Source organism: Callithrix jacchus, chromosome 8 (assembly GCF_049354715.1).
Source record: "Callithrix jacchus isolate 240 chromosome 8, calJac240_pri, whole genome shotgun sequence".
NCBI lineage: Eukaryota > Metazoa > Chordata > Mammalia > Primates > Cebidae > Callithrix > Callithrix jacchus.
In genome coordinates this window covers 11,078,577-11,100,277 of record NC_133509.1, presented here as the reverse complement: position 1 = coordinate 11,100,277, position 21,701 = coordinate 11,078,577, and the positions used below count along the sequence as shown (strand labels likewise).

The following is a 21,701-nucleotide window of genomic DNA, read 5'->3' as shown; positions in this document are numbered from 1 at the left end:
TATAGGCATGAGCCACCGCACCCGGCTAATTCTGCATATTTTTACAAACTCCAGGTGATGCAGATGCTGTTGGTCCTTTAAGAAGGGCATAAGGCCTTGGTTTAAGGCTGGGCATGACGGCTTATGCCTGTAATCCCAGCACTTTGGGATGTCGAAGCAGGCAGATCATTAGGTCAAGGGATTGAGACCATCCTGGATAACATGATGAAACCCCTTATCTACTAAAAATACAAAAACTAGCTGGACATGGTGGCACATACCTGTAGTCTCAGCTACCTGGGAGGCTGAGGCAGAAGAATTGCTTGAACCCAATAGGTGGAGGTTGCAGTGAGCCGAGAGATCGCACCACTGCACTCCATCCTGGCAACAGAGCAAGACTCTGTCTCAGAAAGAAAAAAAAAAAAAGAAGGGCCTAAGGCCTTGGTTTCATTCAGAGTCTGCCCCTGAAAAGAAAAGAGCAAATCCTTACTCAGTAATATCCAGGCTCAGTTTGCAAGGATATATAATATATCCTGTTTGGAGAAGTTTTCCAATAGGTAATATGTTTGCATTTCTTCCTGGAGTTTCCAGCATTAGAATTAACTTAGAACTCAAAGAAGTTAGGCAGTTGTATTTCCCAACCAAGGCAATGGATTTTCTATTTCAAGTATGAATTTATGGGTGAGACGACAAATAATAACAAAATTAACCAGTCTGAAGTTGTGAAATTGGGAAGAAGGTACATTGGGTGTTTATATACTTGTTAATGGCTCTCCCTTGATGAATGGGATAGAGAAAATGAAATGCTTTATAAATGTGTGAAGTTGGAGATTAGTTTGGAGAATGTGAAAAGGTCATCTTTTAGGTCAAAGTATTTTCTTTTTCTTCATAGCTCTTGACACTGTGGATTAATATGAAGACTCGTAGGAAACTTTGGCCCTTGTGGGTGGGAACATAATGTAATTATGTTTGTTATCTCTGTTACTTCTTTTTTTTTTTTAGCTGAAATGTTGCTCTAATGCCTGCCAGGCTGGAGTGCACTGGTGCGATCTCAGCCCACTGCAACCTCCACTTCCTGGGTTCAAGTGATCCTTGTGCCTCAGCCTCCCGAGTAGCTGGGACTACAGGTGTGTGTCACCATGCCCAGCTTATGTTTTTTTTTTGTATTTTTAGGGAGACGGGCTCTTGTCATGTTGTCCAGATCTGATCTGATGCCCCATAGAGAGCCTTGGAGAAACATCACTACGCTAGCCAGAGACCATTTGAATTTGAGAGTGATGAGAATGGATTTGTTTTTTCTATTAGAAGGCTAACAACCTGGAAATTCAGAACTTAATTAGGATAATGAAAGGATCTTTATAGTTAGAATTGTGTTCAGGTTAGCAAGGCCAGCAGATGATACATAGAATAGGAGTAAGATGTGTAATTTCACACTGCTTTATTTTCTAGCAGTTACAGAGTTGCTTTAACGAATAGTTTTGTGAAAATTCCTTTATGTCATATTTTGACTTTGTTTTAACATCACAGTAGTACTCGCATTAAATAATCATGACATGAATAGGAGTAAGATGTGTAATTTCACACTGCTTTATTTTCTAGCAGTTACAGAGTTGCTTTAACGAATAGTTTTGTGAAAATTCCTTTATGTCATATTTTGACTTTGTTTTAACATCACAGTAGTACTCGCATTAAATAATCATGACATGAACATCCACAAAATGGTAGGTAGTAGACCTATGGATTCTAAACAGAGAGCAAGACAAAATAATGCATCTAGCTTGTGCAAGATGCATGATGATTGCTCGAGGCAGTTTCTAATGCATCTAGATCTTTGAATTCTCAAAACATCAGACAATTGTTTCATTTCTGTGAAAGTGAAGAAAAACCTTGATGAATGAAAAATGGAAATCTGTTTAATCACTTAAGTCTAGATTTGTATTTTAAGTTTACATGGGAATAGAAAAATTCATTCAGTTAAAAACATACGTTTTCAGCCCATATATATTTTTCAGAGTAGTATTGTGTTTTGTTTTCTCTTTGAATCTGAGATAATTTTAGTATTTCTTATTTGGACTTGCCCTTAGTCAGTAGAAAGAACTTGTCTTTCTTTTCAGGTGCTTTTACTTTTCTCTGCCCATCAGGTTTTCATTAGCCCTGGGACCATACTGTTATGACCTTGTATCTAGAAAAGATACTTTCAGAATCATTTGGCATCTTCCTAACAAGAGTGGGCTGTATACCCCATTGCATCATTTTCTTGCTCTAATATTAGCATGGAGAAGATTGTAAACTACAGAATTCCAACGTCAGGGCAGCTGCAGTCAGGCTTCCGTCATGGCTACCACCTACAAGGCCCTGCTTCTCCAAACTAATTTCCTTTCCTAGCCACACTGTCTCTTAAACAGCCAAGTGTATTTCTGTTGTTTCTTCCTCCTCCTCCTCCTCCTCCTCCTCCTCCTCCTCCTCCTCCTCCTCCACTACTACTACTACTTCTTCTTCTTCCTCCTCCTCCTCTTCTTCCTCTTACTCCTCTTCTTCCTCTTCCTCCTCCTCTTCTTCCTCTTCTTCCTCCTCTTCCTCTTCTTCCTCCTCCTCCTCCTCCTCCTCCTCCCCTTCCTCTTCCTCCTCCTCTTCCTCTTCTTCTTCGTCTTCATCTTCTGTCTTCTTTCTTCTTTTTTTTTGAGATAGGGTCTTGCTCTGTTGCCCACACTGGAATGCAGTGGTATGATCATAGCTCACTGCAACCTCCTAAATCCTGGGCTCAAGCGATCCTCCCACTTCAGCCTCCTTAGTAGCTGGTACATAAGAACACACCCAGCTAATTTTTTAATGTTTTGTAGAGATGGAGTCTAAAAGGCTGGTCTTGAACTCCTACCCTCCAGCGATTCTCCTGCCTCGGCCTCCCAAAGTGTTGGGATTACAGATGTGAGCCGCCACAACTAACCAACCATATGCATTTCTGCTTCAGAGCCTTTACACTTGCAATTCCTTCTGTTTGCAGAATTCTTTCCCTAAAATTTTGCATAGTGGGTTGTTTCTCATTCTTTAGGCCTCAGTTTATGTCTTATCTTCTCAGAGAAATATTCTGTCCCTCCTTCCCTATTTCTATTTAAAATAACATGTTTCTCCTCTAGCATATTCTGTCTCATCAAACTGCTTTATTTTATTCATTGCATTTAACACTATCTGAAATGACAACATATATGTGTCCCTGTTAATTATCTCTCCTTACTTGAATATAAGCCCCTTAGAGGGCAGGGATTCTTTCTGTATTCTTTACTGTTATTTGTGAGATGGAAGGATAAAAAGCTGATAAATAGGAAGAGGGGAAAAAATAAAGCATACTTTGCTTTGGGCTCCAGGTTTATGTGGGGGTGGTGGTAGGTAGTAGACCTATGGATTCTAAACAGAGAGAAAAAAAAAAAAACGATAGTGCATTTTGGTTCTCTGCAAATGTTTTCATCCCATTAAACATCTTTTTTTCTTTTTTTTTTGAGATGGAGTTTCTCTCTTTTTACCCAGGCTGGAATGCAGTGGCACAATCTCAGCTCACTGCAACCTCTGCCTCCCAGGTTCAAGTGATTCTCTGGTCTCAGCCTCCTGAGTAGCTGGGATTACAGTCGTGTGCCACCATGCCTGGCTAATTTTGTATTTCTAGTAGAGGCCAGGTTTCACCATGTTGGCCAGGGTGGTCTCGAATTCCTGACCTTAGGTGATCCGCCCACCTTGGCCTCCCAAAGTGTTGGGATTGCAGGCGTGAGCCACTGCACCTAGCCCCCATTATACATTGAACAACCATTTCTTGAATATTTACTATGATACTAGACTCTGGGAAGGATAGAAATAACAAGATGTAGTTTTTATCCCTACATATACCACAATTCAGTGGCAGATAGAGAGAAACAGATTGCCAGACAAAGTGGTAATATAGTAGATTGTAGGTTGGGTATGGTGGCTTATGCCTGTAATCCCAGTACTTTGGGAGCCAAGGCAGGCAGATCACTTGAGCTCAGGAGTTTAAGACCAGCATGAGCAATGTGGCAAAACCCCGTCTCTACAAAAAATACAAGAATTAGCTGAGTGTGGTGATATGCACCTGCAGTCCCAGCTACTTGGGTGTCTGAGATGGGAGGATAGCTTGAGCCTGGGAGGCTGATGCTACTGTGAGCCAAGATCACATTACTGCGCTCCAGCCTGGGTGACAGAATGAGACCCTGTCTCAAAAAAACAAATAAATGAAAAAACAGATTGTATAGTCAGAGAAAGTTAATAAAGGCTTCAAAGAGCCGGGATGATTTGATGATATGACAGGATTTCTGCCTGTGGACATAAAGAAGAAGAGCTTGTGCAGGATGCACAATCACTAGATATTGTACAAGCACCCCACATATTATCACAGCAGCAGTTAGTTTACATGACTGGGTCATAGGACGTGAAGTGAAAGAAAAGTAATAGAATGAAGCTTTTACGTAAGATTGTGAAGTGTTTGCATATATTAAAGCATTTGGACTTTATCCTGTAGGCAATGAGGTTGAATCATCAGGAGTTTTACAACAGAGGAATGACATAATCTAGCTTGTATTCCAGAAAGAGAATTCAGGTTGTGTTGTAAGATTAGACCAAATAGGAAAGAAGTTGACATCTTGTAGATTTCACTTACCATGTTATACTCTGTTCTTCTGTCTCTCTCTCCCAAGGTATGCATTAGGGGTATTACTTTGCTTTATTAATCCTCATATTCTAATTCCTTTCACTGTGTGTGGTATGTAATGAGTACTCAAGAAAGGCTGAATCATCCAGGTCAGCAGTGGCAGGGCCTTTGGTCCTAGCTCTGAAAATAGCAGTGAGATGGAGAGATGATGAGGTAAGTTAGAAATTTTAGACATAGACTATAGGCAGGATCTGGTCACTAATTATTTGATGGGAAGGAGTCAAAGATGACTCAGTGTGCCAGCTTGAGGAGACCGTGTGAATGAGGAAGATGTTAACCCATTTATGCTGAAGGTTGCAAATATTTTTTTTGAAAAATCAGACCTTGAAAAAAAAAAAGAAAAAAGAAAAATCAGACCTTGGTGATGACCTTGACTAGTGGGATATAAATAAGTCCCACAAACATAGTGTTCCAATAGTGGAACACTTGGCATAAACGGGTGAAATATAGGACTAAGGAGAGTGGTTGGGAAGGCAGGTAAGATAGAGTTTGTGATTATTTGAGGACTGTGATACATACACAGAAATGCATATCTGAGACTTTGAAAGTTTAGGCTTAAGATAGGGGAATTAAGAAGTCACCACCAGACCAGGCACAGTGGCTCACGCCTGTAATCCAAGGAGATCGGATCACCTGAGGTCGGGAGTGCGAGACCAGCCTGACCAACATGGCAAAACTCTGTCTCTACTAAAAATGCAAAAATTAGCATGTAGGGTGGCACATGTTTGTAATCCCAGCTACTCCTGAGGCAGGAGAATTGCTTGAACCCAGGAGGCAGAGGTTGCAGTGAGCTAAGATCACACCATTTCACTCCAGCCTGGGTGACAGAGTGAGACTCCATCTCAAAAAAACAAAAAAAGAAAATAAATGATCACCATATAAATGTTAACGAACACTGAAAGTCTGAGGAATGATGCTTTGTGGAGCTTGTTTGAGAGAAGGAGGAATGCTGGAAAACAAAGAAAAGAGGGGCTAAGCAGGAGAAGGCTAATTATTCCCTTTGGTCTTTTATATCTTCTAAGATGCTTCCTTCCCCATGTTTTTTGATCCGGCTTCCTCGGCCCCCCAAAGTGTTGGGTTTAGAGGTGTGAGCCACTGCTCCCAACCCTTCCCCATCTTTTAAAAATGAGCCACATGTATTTTGTCGTCAGAAAAAAGCAGTAATTGGCTGGGCGCCACTGTTTCTCAGTTGTTTCACTATAATGACCTGTATTTCCATCCATGTTGCTGTAAAAGATGTGCAATTTTATTTTTTAAGGGCTGAATAGTAGTTCATTTTGTGTGTGCTTGTGTGTGTGTGTGTTTGTGTGTAGAATATATATCTATATATACACACACCACATTTTCTTTATCTCATCATCCATGAGGGACACTTAACTTGTTTCCGTATCGTTGGTGTTAAACATAACGTGTGCAGGTGTCTTTTTGATGTAATAATTTCTTTTCTTTTGGGAAGATATTTAGTAGTGAGATTGTAGGACCGAATGGTTGTTTTAGTTTTTTTGAGAAACTTACATACTGTTTTCCATAAAGGATGTACTCATTTACATTTCCGCCAACAGTGTTTAAGTGTTCTCTCCGCATCCTTGCCAATGTCTTTTATCTTTTGACTTTTTAATAGTAGCCATTCTTAGGAGTGTAAAAGGTTTATTGGAAAAACCAGCTAAACAAAAAATAATAATAGCCATTCTGACTGGTATAAAATTATATCTTATTGTGGTTTTAATTTGCATCTCTCTGTTGATTAGTTCTTCTGAGCATTTTTTCATATGCTTCTTGGCCATTTGTATGTCTTTATTTGAAAAATAGCTCTTCATGTCCTTTGCCCACTGTTAGATGGGAGTATACGGTTTTTTGTTGTTGTTTTCAGTTCCTTATAAAGTCTTAACAATTAGTCTTGTAAATACTGTAATATCCTTGTAATTGGATATTAGTTTCCTGTCAGATGCAGAGTTTGCAAATATTTTCTCTCAACAGGTTGTTCACTCTGTTGATTCTTTTGCTGTACAGATGCTTTTTAGTTATAATTAAGTCCCATTTGTCTATTTTTGTTTTTGTTGTGCATTTTAATTTTCTTGGAAGAATATCAAATGTATATGAGATTCTTGTTCGTAGTAGTATTGTAGTTTAAATTTCTTCTGGAATTACACCCTAGTTTAACTTAAGCACAGTTTGTTAAGGTTAAGCAGTTTTAACAAATCTTGGAGAAGAATTATTCTGTCAATAGCATAATCCATCAAAATAAGGTTGAAGAGAAGAATTCTAACAACATTTGCCAACACGCAGTCTGCATTGCATTAATATGATAATTTTAGAAGCATCACAGATATAATACTTGTAGGATTATGCATTGATAGCTTGACTGGTTAACCAGGAGAATGTAATGGTAACATTTCCAGGCTTGCCAAACAAATCCAAGTTTTATTTTTTTTTTGAGACTCTGTTGCCCAGGCTAGAGTGCAGCGTTGCAATCTCGGCTCACTGCAGCCTCTGTCTCCCAGGTTCAAGTGATTCTTGTGTCTCAGCTTCTGGAGTAGCTGGGCTTACAGGTGTACTGTGCCATTCCACCCAGCTAATTTTTGTATTTTTAGTGAATATGGGGTTTTGCGATGTTGACCAGGTTGGTCTCAGACTCCTGACCTCAGGTGATCTGCCTGACCGTGGTTTCCCAAAGTGCTAGAATTACAGGCGTGAGCCACCATGCCTGGCCAGAATTTTTTAGGAGGACTATTAAAGTAGGATGGTTATGGGCAAAAGAAGTTTATAGAAAGATTTGATTATGAGGGGGATTCAGAAGCAGTATTTACATGATTTCATCATGTATCTTAAGGAAAAAACGGTCTGAACTTATGGCCTAATTTTCCAGAAGACAAAGCTCTTATCAAAGACAATGAAGCTTTCAAAGAGCAGATGATACTAGATGGATTCAGTTTTTCTTCTATGTTGGATTACTAGAGCAAGAGGAAGTACATATATGTATACACACATACACAAATGTATACATAAATAAACACATATATACTTATATATACATATATATCGCTTTATAAAGTATCATATGTAATGTTTTTTATAATGTCTTTAATTACAATAACTATGTTACATGGATTCTAAAGTCCTGAACCCTGTAGGCAAGTGGTTCAATTCTTTTATCCATGTCCTCTAGATACCTCCTTATTTCTAAATATTGTTTCTTGATTTTTTTCAATATTAGGTATTGTTACTGGTTTTCTCATTTATGCCATCCCTAATGGCATAATACCTTCCCCACATTCTCCCAATATACTTATGGTCAGCAGTTTTTTAACATTTACAGCTTTAGGCTGTTTAAATGTTATTCACAACTGAGCTATGAGAGCACTGTTTTTGTATTTCCTTTTTTAGTATGACTCTATCCACCCTTCCTTCAGAATCAAAAATTGCTGATACTTGATTTTTAAAAAAATTTTTTTAGTTATCTATATGCCTTTAATTTTTTTTCCCTCAAGTCCAACAATTAAAAAATTTCTGTCACTGGTATTAGGTAATTCTGTGTTTAGATTCCTTTTCTGCTGTATGACTTTGTTTTGCTAGGTCATTTACCATTTGTTCATTCAGTTCTCATCTTCCAAAATGTTGACATCTCTAGTTTACTGTTTCCTTACCTATTCTCTTTGTCCTTTCAGTGGGGTTTTGGAAATAAGAGTTAAATGCTTCCTTTTTTTTTTTTCTGCCGTGTTAAACTAGATGTCTCTATATACATCTAGAGACACATTTTTATTTCAGCAAGGCATTTATTTGACAGACTTTTGTGATATTCTGGTAACATATATAGAAATGTAAGGTGGCTGGTAAAATAATTAAGTAGATTTGTTGTTCCTTTAACCATCTTCCTCAAAGAGAAAGAGTTAATGGATTATTACCCTCACTGATGCTAAACAGTAGAGTTCTGTATTTTGGTCCTATCCAGTTCAACAGTGAATTGGATCGAGACCTTTGAAGGACATACTGATGAAATCTGTACACAACACAGTGCTTTGGGTGGGGCAGCTAATATGTATTACTGGTTAACAGAATCAAGATTCAACATTATCTTAAATAAGCAAAGAGTTAAACAAAAGTCCTGACCATGCTTCATAGACCAGTTCTATACAGTTTTGGATATGACAACTCTATTAGCAACAATTAATATCTAAAAGATAATTTTAAGTTTAGAATGAGAAAAGAATGGTCCCAGACTTCCCAAAAGTTTATGGTAACTTTGAGTAACTTAATATATGAAGTCCAGATCAACAAAAGTACTTAAGCTTTAGATCTATAAGGAACCTTAGCATTGTGTAGTTCAACTGTCATCTTTTTAAATATGAGAGAAGTTTGCCGGGAGCAGTGGCTCCCCAGCACTTTGGGAGGCCGAGGCAGGTGGATCACGAGGTCAGGAGTTCAAGACCAGCCTGGCCAGTGTAGGGAAACCTCGTCTCTACTAAAAATACAAAAAATTAGCAGGGCGTGGTGGTGGGCATCTGTAATCCTAGCTACTTGTGAGGCCGAGGCAGGAGAATTGCTTGAACCTGGAAGGCAGAGGTTGCAGTGAGCCAAGATTGCGCCATTGCACTCCAGGCGAGGTGACAGTATGAGACTGTCTCAAAAAAAAAAAAAAAGATGAGAGAAATTAAAAATTAAGTGACGTGGTCTAGGGAGAACAACCAGCTGGAACTACAGCCCAGATCTAAGACATCACAAATAGCTATTTCTATTGTATGCCATATAGTCGTAAGACTAGTTACTGGTTAAGTGAATAGTTGAAATACCACATGCCAGAAAAAAATGGTTAAAAAGAACATCAGAATAAATGTCTAATTATAATACAAAGGTGATAGTCATTAGCATTTAATGTAATTATGTGTTACCAGAAAAAGAAATATAAATAAAGTATAAAATGATAGCTAATGATCTTTCAAGTGACGCTCTCTAGTTTTTATGGTGGATCATCTCCAGCATGAATTGTCAGAGATTTTCCAGGGGTGAGGAGAAAAAAAATTGATAAATTAATTTTGCAAAGTTTAATACTATACTATTGCAAAGTAAATTTCGAGCAGAATCAAAGTGGAGGATATTATAAACACTATGCCTCTTTCAAATAAAAGGCTAGGGGTAGATTTCTATAATTACCTAGCCATTTATTTATTTAATAAATTGTATTGAGCATCTGGTTTTTGGCAGGCAATTAGCTAGGCTCTGAGGGTACAAAGCTCATAAATAAGACATGTACCCTGCTTTATCAAGATTGTTATTTGGGGAGTCACACTTAGAAATTAACTATACTGCAATGCAGTAAATAAAATAATAGAAAATATATACAAGATGTAACATGGCTTAGAAAGAATGATATCTCTGCTGAAATCAGCAAATGGCAGAAAACCTGCACAAATAAGATATTCTGAGTTGAACCTTTAAGGCTTGAGTTGGACAGTAAGAAGAAGGGGCTGGAGTCAGCGGGTGAGAATGTTCTTCCACATTCTCAAAAGAGGAAGCCACAGCATTCAAAAGCATGGAGGTGTGAAACACAAGAAAATGTAAAGAACCTCAGTGCTACTGGAAAGCATGTGTGGCTAAAATGCACCAGTGTTGTTCATGGAATTGGTATTAGGAAGTGAGGCCAGAGATGTGAGTCGAGCCTGTTCTTGACCATGATATTTTGGACTTTATTGTGTAGGCCGTGAAAAAACTCAGGAGGAATTACAAGTGTCATCGTTTGGTTTTTTCCCTTCTTGGAGAAGATAAATTAACTAGAGTGATCTCACTCCTCTTTCCTCCAAAATCTAGTTTTTCTGTATTTTTTTAAAAATGGAACCATTTTTATTCAGAGGTGTTCATATCTACAGAATAGTAGGATTTTTTTTAGTTTATCAGGGTAAAAAGCCGAAACAGTAAATGCTTTATGATTTAAGTAATTCTGAGTGTTTCTTTGATTGAAGGACTATTCTCGGTAGTTTGGGTTAATGTTTATACTGTGAAACTAGAAGTTAACACGTTAACAATATCTCAGCAGATTGGGGTCCTTTTTGAGGGATGTAATGCCCCTTTTTATACTTATTAGTCTTCTTTATTTTATAAAGTACTTCAGGGAATAGATTAAATGTTAAATAATTTTTTGGGATTTGAACATCTAGACTATAGAAAGGTTTAGGATAATTCTAATATATGAAGCTTTTTTGTTTTGGTTTGGGAGACTTTTTGGTATGTGTACTTTGATATAAATGAAGTTGGATATACTTTGGGATTCGGATTTTTATTAACTAAATTGATATGTGTTTTTCATGATTATAATTTTAATGGCTACATTCTATTTCTTCAAGTGGAGTACTAGAACTGTTAACCATAAAATTGGGCTTCCAATTAAATCTAACTTTTATTATAAACAGTAAAGATTTTCATGAAAATAGAGGTTATTATCAGAAATATAACATATCTTCCTCTGTGGCTTCTGGATAAATTTTATTTTGTATAGATTGCACTGGAAATTTATACATTGCTGATACAACTATATTTTTCAATAGTTTTATTCTACTCTAAAATATTTGAATTTAAGAGGAGTTAAGGCTAAATGCAGAAATTTTCACAAAATTTGTATACAGTATAAGTTAACGTAATATGAATTAGAATTATAAATTACAGGCCTAATACAGTGGCTCACGCCTGTAATCCTAGCACTTTGGGAAGCTGAGGCAAGTGGATCACGAGGTCAGAAGATCGAGACCATCCTGATTAACACGGTGAAACCCAGTCTCTACTAAAAACACAACAAATTAGCTGGGCATTGTGGCATTCGCCTGTAGTCCCAGCTACTTGGAAGGCTGAGACAGGAGAATTGCTTGAACCCAGGAGGCTGAGGTTGCAATGAGCCGAGATTGTGCCCACTGCAGTCCAGACTGGGCAACAGAGTGAGACTCCATCTCAAAATAAATTAATCACGCATGGTGGTACATGCCTGTAGTCCCAGTTACTGGGATGGCTGAGGCATGAATTGCTTGAACCTGGGAGGCTGAGATTGCAGTGAGCTGAGATCACACCACTGTACCCAGTGCCCAGCCTGGGCAACCAAGTAAGAAAAGAAAAAGAAAAAAGAAAAGAAAAAATTAGGTTAGGCAATTCTGTAAAGACAGAAAGTAGAGGCTAGGCAAGGTGGTTCATGCCTGTAATTTTAGCGCTTTTGGAGGATCACTGGGGGCCAGGCGTGTGAGATAAACCTGAACAATATAGCAAGACTTCATCTCCACAAAAAAATGTTTTAAAAAATTAGCCAGCCTTCATGGTGCATGCCTGTAGTCCCATTTACTGGGGAAGCCGAAGCGAGAGGATTGCTTGAGCTCAGGAGGTTAAGGCTGCGGTGAGCCTAGATTGCACCACTACAGTCCAGCCTGGGCAGCACAAACAAACAACAAACAAAACCCATAAAATTATAAAATTTGCCATTTCAATCGTTTTTAAGTATATAATTCAGTAGTGTTTATTCACATTATTGAGAATCAGGTCTCTAGAACTTTTTCTTTCCTTCTTTTTTTTTTTTTTGTTTGAGATGGGATCTCACTCTGTCACCAAGGCCGAAGTGCAGTAGCATGATCTAGGCTCACTGCAACCTCTGCCTCCTAGGTTCAAGCAATTCTCACTGCCTCAACCTCCTGAGTAGCTGAGATTACAGGCACCCACCACCACGCCGAGTTAATTTTTATATTTTTAAGTAGAAATGGGGTTTTGCTATGTAGACCAGCCTGGTCTTGAACTCCTGACCTCAGATGATCCACCCGCCTTGGCTTCCCAAAGTGCTGGGATTGCAGGCGTGAGCCACTGTGCCTAGCCTAGAACTTTTTCATCTTGTGAATTGGAAACTCTTTTCTCATTTCCTTCTTTCCCTTCTTCCCAGGTAAGTACCATTCTATTTTTTGTCTCTTTTTAAAAATTATTATTTTTGTAGAGATGGAGTCTCACTATGTTGCTCAGACTGGTCTGGCACTCCTGGCCTTAAGTGATCTTCCTGCCTCAGCCTCCCAAAATTTTGGGATTACGGGGATGAGCTACTGCACCCATCCCCTACTCTCTCTATATATGAATTTGACTACTTCAGATATTTGATAAAAGTGGAATCATACGGTAGTTGTCTTTTTGTGGCAAATTTATTTTACTTAGTATAACATCCTCAAGGTTCATCTGTTAATAGTGTGTATCAGAATTTCCTTCCTTTTTCAAGGAAGGATATATATATGTACGTATATATCATACTTTGTTTAGCTATTCATTCATCAATGGATGTTTGGGTTGCTTCCAACTTTGGGCTGTTGTAACTGGAACTAAGTTGGCTGTTTCTTGGTCTTGAACTCCTAATCTCAGGTGATCCACGCGCCTCGGCCTCCCAAAGTGCTGAGATTACAGGCGTTAGCCACCATGCCCGGCCTACGTTGGCTGTTTCTGAATGCTTAGCATAAGACACCCACAGAATAAAGTTTTGATTTGGAGGGAGAAGCAGCAGTTCTGAAGATAAAATATGAGAAAAGGTAGGTCTGAGTGGAAACCTATTTTGTCCTGGTTGGTCAGTGACGATTATTTGTTATATCAGCTCAACTTATAGTTCCCAAAGACTTTTTGAGAAGAGGTTTTTTCAACAGGCTGCTAGGAAGAATGCAAAGTGAGTTTGATAGGCTTATTATCCTTATTCAGAAAGAAAGGACTTGAACAAACTAAAACCTTTGCGTGTGTGCACACATATGTATATGTTTCTTTTTAATGAGCAGTATGGTTTTTTAATGTAGGAGGACTTATGCTTTCTTACTTATCATTTTACTAGAACTAGGTCGTGTCCTCATCCAGGGTATGAATATACGACATTTTGTTTATGCATTCATCAGTTGATGGATATTTTATTTGTTTCTATGTATGAATACTCTATGATCCAGAAATTCCACTCTGGGTATTCACTTAAGAAAATGCATATATATGTGCACCAAGAAATATGTCTAATAATATTCATAGCAGCATTATTCCCAGTGGCCCAGACTGAAAACATCCAAATATCCATCAACAGTAGGACAGATAAATAAATTGTGGTATATTCATACAATGGAAGACCATACAGTAATGAAAAAGTATGTGCTACTAATGCACGTGACAAAGCGCATGAATCTCATGGACATAATCAAGGAAAAGAATCCAGATACACAAGAATGCGTATTAGATAATTCCATCCATATGATGTCAAAAATAAGCAAATGTCATTTCCTACAATAGCAGTCAAAACAGATTACCTTTGGTGGTGGTAAGTAGGAGTTAGTCATTGAGAAGAAGCACCAGAAAGCCTACTGGTATGTTGAAAATGTTCTCTTTCCAAATGGTGGTTGCATCAATATATGTGTGGTTATATAAAAATTCACTGAGCTCTACAGTTAACATTTGTGTGCTTTACTGCATATAAGTTACACCTCAGTAAAAAGAAAAAGTAGGTGTAAAACAAAATTTCCAAAAAAGTACATCAGTTGTGCAAGAGGATTAAAATATGTTTTTTTGATGTTAACAGTATATATCAGTGATTTTCACATCACTTAGGTGGAGCTGCTTCACAATCGATGGCTCCAAACAAAGCTGAAAATTATGTGCCAGAGTCTTAAGGAAATAGTCCAAATAATTAACAGTAAAGCCAGACTAAAAAAAAGTGAAACCCATAGGTTAACATTGCTCCTTTTTACATAAATACTTTTATTAGGATGAAAAATTTTTTAGATATGGGGAGTAGTTGAATCAGCAGAATCTATGAAGTTCTCATACTCTGGCTTCTCCTATATGTACATTAGGTGAGTGTGTAATTTTACGTAAAAATATACTTTTACCCTTGGGCTGGGCGTGGTGACTCATGCCTGCAATCCCAACACTTTTTGAGGCTGAGGTGGGTGGATTACCTGAGGTCAAGAGTTTAAGACCAGCTTGGCCAACATGGCAAAACCCTGTCTCTACTAAAAATATACAAATTAGCCGGGTGTGGTGGTGGACGCCTGTAATCCCAGCTATTCGGAGGCCAGTGGGGAGAATTGCTTCAAACCGGGAGGTGGAGGTTACAGCGAGCTGAGATAGTCCCACTGCACTCTGGCCTCGGCAACAGAGTGAAACTTTGTCTCAGGAGAAAAAAAAATACACACACACACACACACACACACACACACACACTCTTTTACCCCTGCTACAAATTTTATTATTTTATATATGTATGTATGTATGAATGACTTACAGGGTCTCACTCTATTGCCCAGGCTGGAGTGCAGTGGTGCAATCACAGCTCATTGTAACCTTGAACGCCTGGGCTCAAAGGATCCTCCCATTTCAGCCTCCCAAGTAGCTAGGGCTGAAGGGTGCACCACCATGCCTGGCTAATTTTTAAATTTTTTTATGGAGACAGAGTCTCACTTTGTTTCCTAGGCTGATCTCAAACTCCTGGCCTCAAGAGATCCTCTCACCTCGACTTCCCAAAGTGTTGGGATCACAGATTTGAGCCACAGCGGCCGGCCTACAAGTTTATTAATAACATCTATATTTCCTCTCAAAACTTACATCACTGTCTAGAATGAAGGTCTATATGCTTATTGGCAGGAAAATATATTTGATTGTTTTGATTGATGATCAAGTTCAAGTCACTGACATTGCATAATTTTAGTTCTTCTGGAATTGATATGCTTTTCCTTGAACTCAGTTCATGATTGTTTTTTCACTTTCAACTCTTATTTTTCAAAGACTGTTGAACCTTTTTTTTTTTCCTACCTGGGTAGCTGAAATGTTTCACTAGTACTTTTCTCTTCTCCATTTTCATGAGTTTCCATTTGATCTTTCAATTTTCCACATTGATATTGTAGAGGTCGTCAAATAATAAATGATCCATCTGTTCTAAAAAGTACTTCAATTCTGTTTCAGACCCATAATGAAATATTTACTGATTAAATGATACAACATCTGAGATTTGTTTCAAAATAATAAAGTTACTGAAATTGGGTAGGTTACATGGGGGAAAATCATATGCCTTGGAAATTATGCATCAAAATTTTAAAAATACAAAAATACTTCAGTATTTTTCTGCTGCAGAAAAACATACTTTCTAGAATGATTCATTCCAGTTTTTCTGCCCACCACTATAATGTAGAACATTTTACACATTTGCTTTGTAAAAGCACAGGCCCTTGAAAGTACATAGACACTTTCTCAAAAACAGTATGAGTCCTGCTTTGATGCTATTTATAAATGACTTTCAACTTCTCCGTTTCTTTTGGCCCTTGCTGCCTTTTACCTCACTCCACCTAGCCTCACTTTAGACTTTCAGTTGTTAGAAGTACCCTTATGTTTCTTACTAACAGGTTAATCAGAATATCATGTGTAATACCGTAAGAAAGTTATGTAGAAGCTAGTCCAGCCACTGACCTAAGCTTTTCATTGCAAAATGAAATAATTGAAACTGTTTTTAAAAGGTTTTTATTGATGGCTCTTATTCTTTTTTGATCATGACTCACACTAAAAAATAAATATTGTCATTTAATATAGACATGGTTAATATCTGTGTGCATCTGAAAAGTTTAATGAAATAATATTTACCCTTACTAAGTACAATGTACTCTGATACTTTTTATTTTATATATTTTTCTTTAAAAAATTTGGTGAAGACATTCTCTAAAATAAGTATTTGAATATATTTATTTACTTTATATTCCACTAATGGAGCATGTTCTACAGTTTAGAAAACATTTGAGCATTGTCTGTTTTGTTATTAACATGCTATATATATATATATACACCATCCCAGTGATATTAAGTAAGCTTTAATAAGATTTTCTTTTATTATAGTTCTTATTGTTATTGATAGGTAAGCTCTTTAAAAAACTTGGCACAAGAAAAAAATTATTCTCGATATTAATTGCTAATCATTTCGGGAATGTTTCTGCTAATAATATACCAATATTTCAGTACCATTAGTAAAAGCGAAAAAATTCTCTGCTTTTCTTCCTCCTCCTCCTCCTCCTCCTCCTTCTTCTTTTCTTCTTTTATTCTTTTTTTTTTAATGGAGTCTTGCTCTGTTGCCCAGGCTGGAGTGCAGTGATGCAATCCTGGCTCCCTGCAACCTCCACCTCCTGGGTTCAAGCGATTCTTCTGCCTCAGCCTCCTGAGTAGCTAGGATTACAGACACATGCCATCATGCCTGGCTAATTTTTGTATTTTTAGTAGAGATGGGGTTTCACCATGTTAGCCAGGCTAGTCTCAAACTCCTGACCTCAAGTGATCTGCCCATCTCAGCCTCCCAAAGTGCTGGGATTACAGGCATGAGCCACTGTGCCTGGCCTCTCTGATTTTTTTCTTTAGAGTTGTATTGCCATTGTTATCTTCTTACCCCTAATCATGCTGCTCAATTAAAAAGATGGTCATACTGCTCTTCTTATCCCTAATCATACTGCTCACTTAAAGAGATGTTATTTGGGCTGGGCACTCCAGCCTGGGCAACAGTGCAAGACTCTGTCTCCCAAAAAAAAAAAAGAGATGCTCTTTGGGTGGAGGAGGCAAGAGGCCAACCTGTCCTAAATAGACATAGTTATTATCTGAGTAATGTAAAAGTACTTGCTTGTTTTAACTACTAATTACATCAAGTTCATTTTGCTGGATTTTTAATAAGTTTTAGATAGTAATTTATACATGTACTATTTTCACTGGGGGGGGCAAGAAAATGTGACAGCTGGAGCTCTAGCTAAACAGACTGTATGTTCCTTTATCAGTATGGCTCTGAAACTGAGAACTCCTAGTTCTTTGAAATAATGCAGTGTCTGATGAAGCTTACGGTAAATGTTGTCTCTGTAGGTGACTTACAGAAACAGGAAGTCTTCATGCAGAGGGTTTTATAAACAGCATCACATCCAGGCCTGCTGCTTTGAACGGGCTGAGTTTATATATAAAACTCCAAAAACTACTGTGTAATGCAGTTTCTTTTCCATTAACAATAAAAGAACCGATAGCCAGGAAGTGAGCCTGGAAAGCATTGTAGATTTTGTGCAACAGATACTAAAAGCTTTGAGTGCTTGGGATTGTGCCAGCTCATCAATGGTACTTTTCTGTCCATTAAATGGCCTGCCTTTCTCATAGTTATTGGTATGGTTTTATTTTTATTTTTTTAGCTGAAGCAGTTATTTATTTTAAATGGACTTGATTTTAACACAGTCTTTGTAATTAAATTCTTCCAGAGCAAAATTTTTGACTACTCTGTGTTATTTAGGATAGTGACTGAGTGATGGTCTAAACTTCTGAAACATGGCTGCATTTTGTATTGACCTATAAAATTTTAATGATGCATTTGTGCCCTTGCAAAGGAATTCATTTGAGGCAATGCTTAGCTCAGGAGAATTACCAAGTCACTTCCAGTGCCTCAGGATAATAAGAGGGTGACATGTATTTGATTCTTTTGGTACCCAGAAAGTAAGTAAATGCAAGCTAGCATTTTCTGATGTATCAGCCACCATGTTCGGTGTTACTTAGGCTTGTCTCATTTATTAAACTTCTGCAATTATACTCTTTTATATACATGTGAAAATAGAAGCTAAGAAGCATTTTATAATTTGTCTATCACTTTTAGGTTTAGTGAGAATTTGGAGGAATGCATCATGGTAGAGTGGAATGATGTTGTTTACTCTCCTAACTCTGTTCTCCACTAATTAAGAGAATCATTTAAACCAAGCTTGTCCAGCCTGTGGCCTGTGGGCCACATGTGGCCAAAGATAGCTTTGAATGCAGCCCAACACAAAATTGCAAACTTTGTTAAAACATTATGTGATTTTTTTTTTTTTTTAGCTCATCAGCTACTGTTAGTGTTCGTGTATTTTATGTGTGGCCCAAGACAATTCCTCTTCCAGTGTGTCCCAGAGAAGCCAGATTAGACACTCCTCATTTTGACCCTCTGTTTTCGTTATCCCTCACATTACATGTCATCCAAACGTTAGGTTTTTCTTCAAAATATCTTGCATGAAGGCCGGGTGTGGTGGCCCACGCCTGTAACCCCAGCACTTTGGGAGGCCAAGGTGGGCAGATCATGAGGTCAACAGTTCAAGACCAGCCTGGCCAACATGGTAAAACCCTGTCTCTACTAAGAATACAAAAAAAAAAAAAATCAGCCGGGCATGGTGGCATGTGCCTGTAATCCCAGCTACTCGGGAGGGTGAGGCAGAAGAATCATTTGAACCTGGGAGGCAGAGGTGGCAGTGAGAGGAGATGGCGCCACCACACTCCAGCGTGGGTGACAGAGTAAGTCTCCATCTTGAAAACAAACACCTTGCATGAAGACCCTAATATTTTATTCCTCTCAGGAATTATTACCTCATCTCTGCTATAATAATAGAAGTAATAAAAATTAGACTTGTCTAGCATCTTATAGTTTACAAAATATTTGTAATATTTTACCTTCAGAACAGCTCTGTGAAATAGTTATACTTTAAATGTTCTGTTATAAAAACATCTTATTCATATTCTTTCTAGTTACTCCTTTTCTGTTTTATACATTGGGGCCAGATTAATATTTTTTATCTTGTTTATAATTGTCACAATAATGGTATATGCTTATGGAATAGAGTGTGATGTTTCAATATATGTGTACATTATATAATAAAATTAGAGGTAGTTAGCATGTCCGTAGCCTCAAACCTTTATTGTTCCTTTGTGATGATAACTTTCAAGATTCTCTTGTCTAGCTAATTTGAAATATACAGTACAGTAAGTCCCCACTTCATTTCATCAATAGGTTCTTGGAAACTGTGACTTTAAGTGAAACCATGTATTAAAAAACTAATTTTACAATAGGCTAATTGATATAAACAAGAGTTAAGGCCAGGCACAGTGGCTCACACCTATAATTTCAGCACTTTGGGAAGCCCAGGTGTCAGATCTCTTGAGCCCAGGAATTTGAGGTCAGCCTGGGCAACATGGCGAAACCCTGTCTCTACAAAAATTATCTAGGTGTAATGGTGCATGCTAAGATTGCGGAGCCTAGGAGATTGAGACTGCAGTGAGCTGTAATTGCGCCACTGCACTCCAGCCTGGGTGACAGAGCAAGACCCCATCCCAAAACACCACCAGACCTGCCTTACAAGAGATCTTGAAAGGAGCAATAAATATAGAAAGGAAAGACCACTGTCAGCTAATACAAAAACACACTTAAATACTCAGACTAATGACATTATAAAGCAACCACACAAACAAGCCAGCATGATAACCAGCTAACTACATAATGTCAGGATCAAATCCATACATATCAATACTAGCCTTGAATGTAAATGGGCTAAATGCCACCACTTAAAAGACACAGAGTGGCAAGTTTGACAAAAAGCAAGACCCAATATAAATTTTAAATAAATAAATAAATAGGGGGTGAAAAAAAGCAAGACCCAACAGTATGTTGTCTTCAAGAGACACATCTCACATGTAAATGACACCCATAGGCTCAAAATAAAAGGATAGAGGAAAATCTACCAAGCAATTGGAAAACAGAAAAAAGCAGGGTTTGCAGTTCTAATTTCAGACAAAACTGACTTTAAACCAAAAAGATTAAAAAAAGACAGAAGGACATTACACAGTGGTTAAGGGTTCAATTCAACAAGAAGACCTAACTAAACTAAGTATCTATGCATCGAACACAGGAGCACCCAGATTCAGGATTACAGGTGTGAGCCACCACACTGAGCCAATTTATTTATTTATTTTGAGACAGGGTCTCACTATCGCCCAGGCTGGAATACAGTGGCCTAATCTTGGCTCAATGCATTCCAGCCTGGTGACAGAGCAAGACTCTGTCTCAAAACACACACACACACACACACACACACACACACACCCCACACCAAAACAGAACAACAACAACAACAAAAAAATAGACTCTATCTCAAAACACACACACACACACACACACACACACACAAATTTTCCTCTCATAACATTCTTGCCAGCATTTGGTTTTGCTTTTGATAATTGCCATTTTAACTGGGGTGAGGTCATATATCTGCCAGCCATTTGAATGTCTTCTTTTGAGACATGTCCATTTTAGTTTTTTGCCCATTTTTAAATTGGAATTTTTGGGTTTTTTTGTTAGTGAGTTGTTCAAGTTCCTTATATAGTCTGGATATTACCCCTTTGTCAGATGAATAATTTGCAAATATTTTCTCTCTCTAGATCGTCTCTTCACTCTGTTGAGAAACTTTTAAATTTGATGTAATGCCATTTGTTTCTTTTCACTTTTGTTGACTGTGCTTTTTTCTTTTTCTTTTCTTTTTCTTTCTTTTTTTTTTTTTTTTTTTTTGAGACAAGTTCTTGCTTTGTCACCCAGGCTGGAGTGCAGTGTTGCAATCTTGGCTCACTGCAACCTCTGCCTCCTGGGTTCAAGCAATTCTCCTGCCTTAGCCTCCTGAGTAGCTTTGACTACAGGCTCTCACACCACCATGTCCAGCTAAATTTTTGTAATTTTAGTAGAGATGGGGTTTCACCATATTGGCCAGGCTGGCCTTGAACTCCTGTCCTCAAGTGATCTACCTGCCTCAGCCTCCCCAAGTGCTAGGATTAGAGTCATGAGCCTGCCTGTGTTTTTGAGGTCTCATTGAAAACATCCTTGCCTAGAGAATGTCATGAAGCAGTTCCCCTGTGTATTCTTCTAGTAATTTTATAGTTTTGGATCTTACATTTAAGTCTTCAATTCATTTTGAGCTGATTTTTGCTTAAGGTGAGAGATGAGGGTCTACTTTCTTCCTTTGTGTGTGAATATCCAGTTTTCCTAGTACCATTTATTGAAGAGATTGTTTTCCCCAGTGTATATTATTGGCACTTCTGTCAAAAATCAGTTACGTATAAATGTGTAGATTTATTTCTGAGTTCTCTATTCTGTTTCACTTGTCTGTGTGTCTGTTTTTATGCCAGTACCATGCTGCTTTGGTTATTATAGTTTTCTAGGAGATTTTTGCTCTAAAACAAAAACCTAAGTAGAGTGGCT

At 37.9% G+C, this 21,701-nt stretch overlaps 1 protein-coding gene across 18 annotated transcripts in view; it reads left to right on the top strand.

The window, feature by feature from the left end:
• The window catches only part of CSNK1G1 (casein kinase 1 gamma 1), a 174,137-nt gene that overhangs the window by 45,721 nt on the left and 106,715 nt on the right, over positions 1–21,701 (top strand). The window contains exon 3 of one of the 18 annotated variants that reach the window (XM_078333345.1): positions 13,055–13,218. The exons of the other annotated variants lie outside the window; for them this stretch is intronic. Within the exon in view, the coding sequence (XP_078189471.1) occupies positions 13,209–13,218 (10 nt within the window). The 5' untranslated portion in view covers positions 13,055–13,208. The remainder of the gene's footprint in view (positions 1–13,054; positions 13,219–21,701) is intronic. 18 annotated transcript variants of the gene reach the window in all.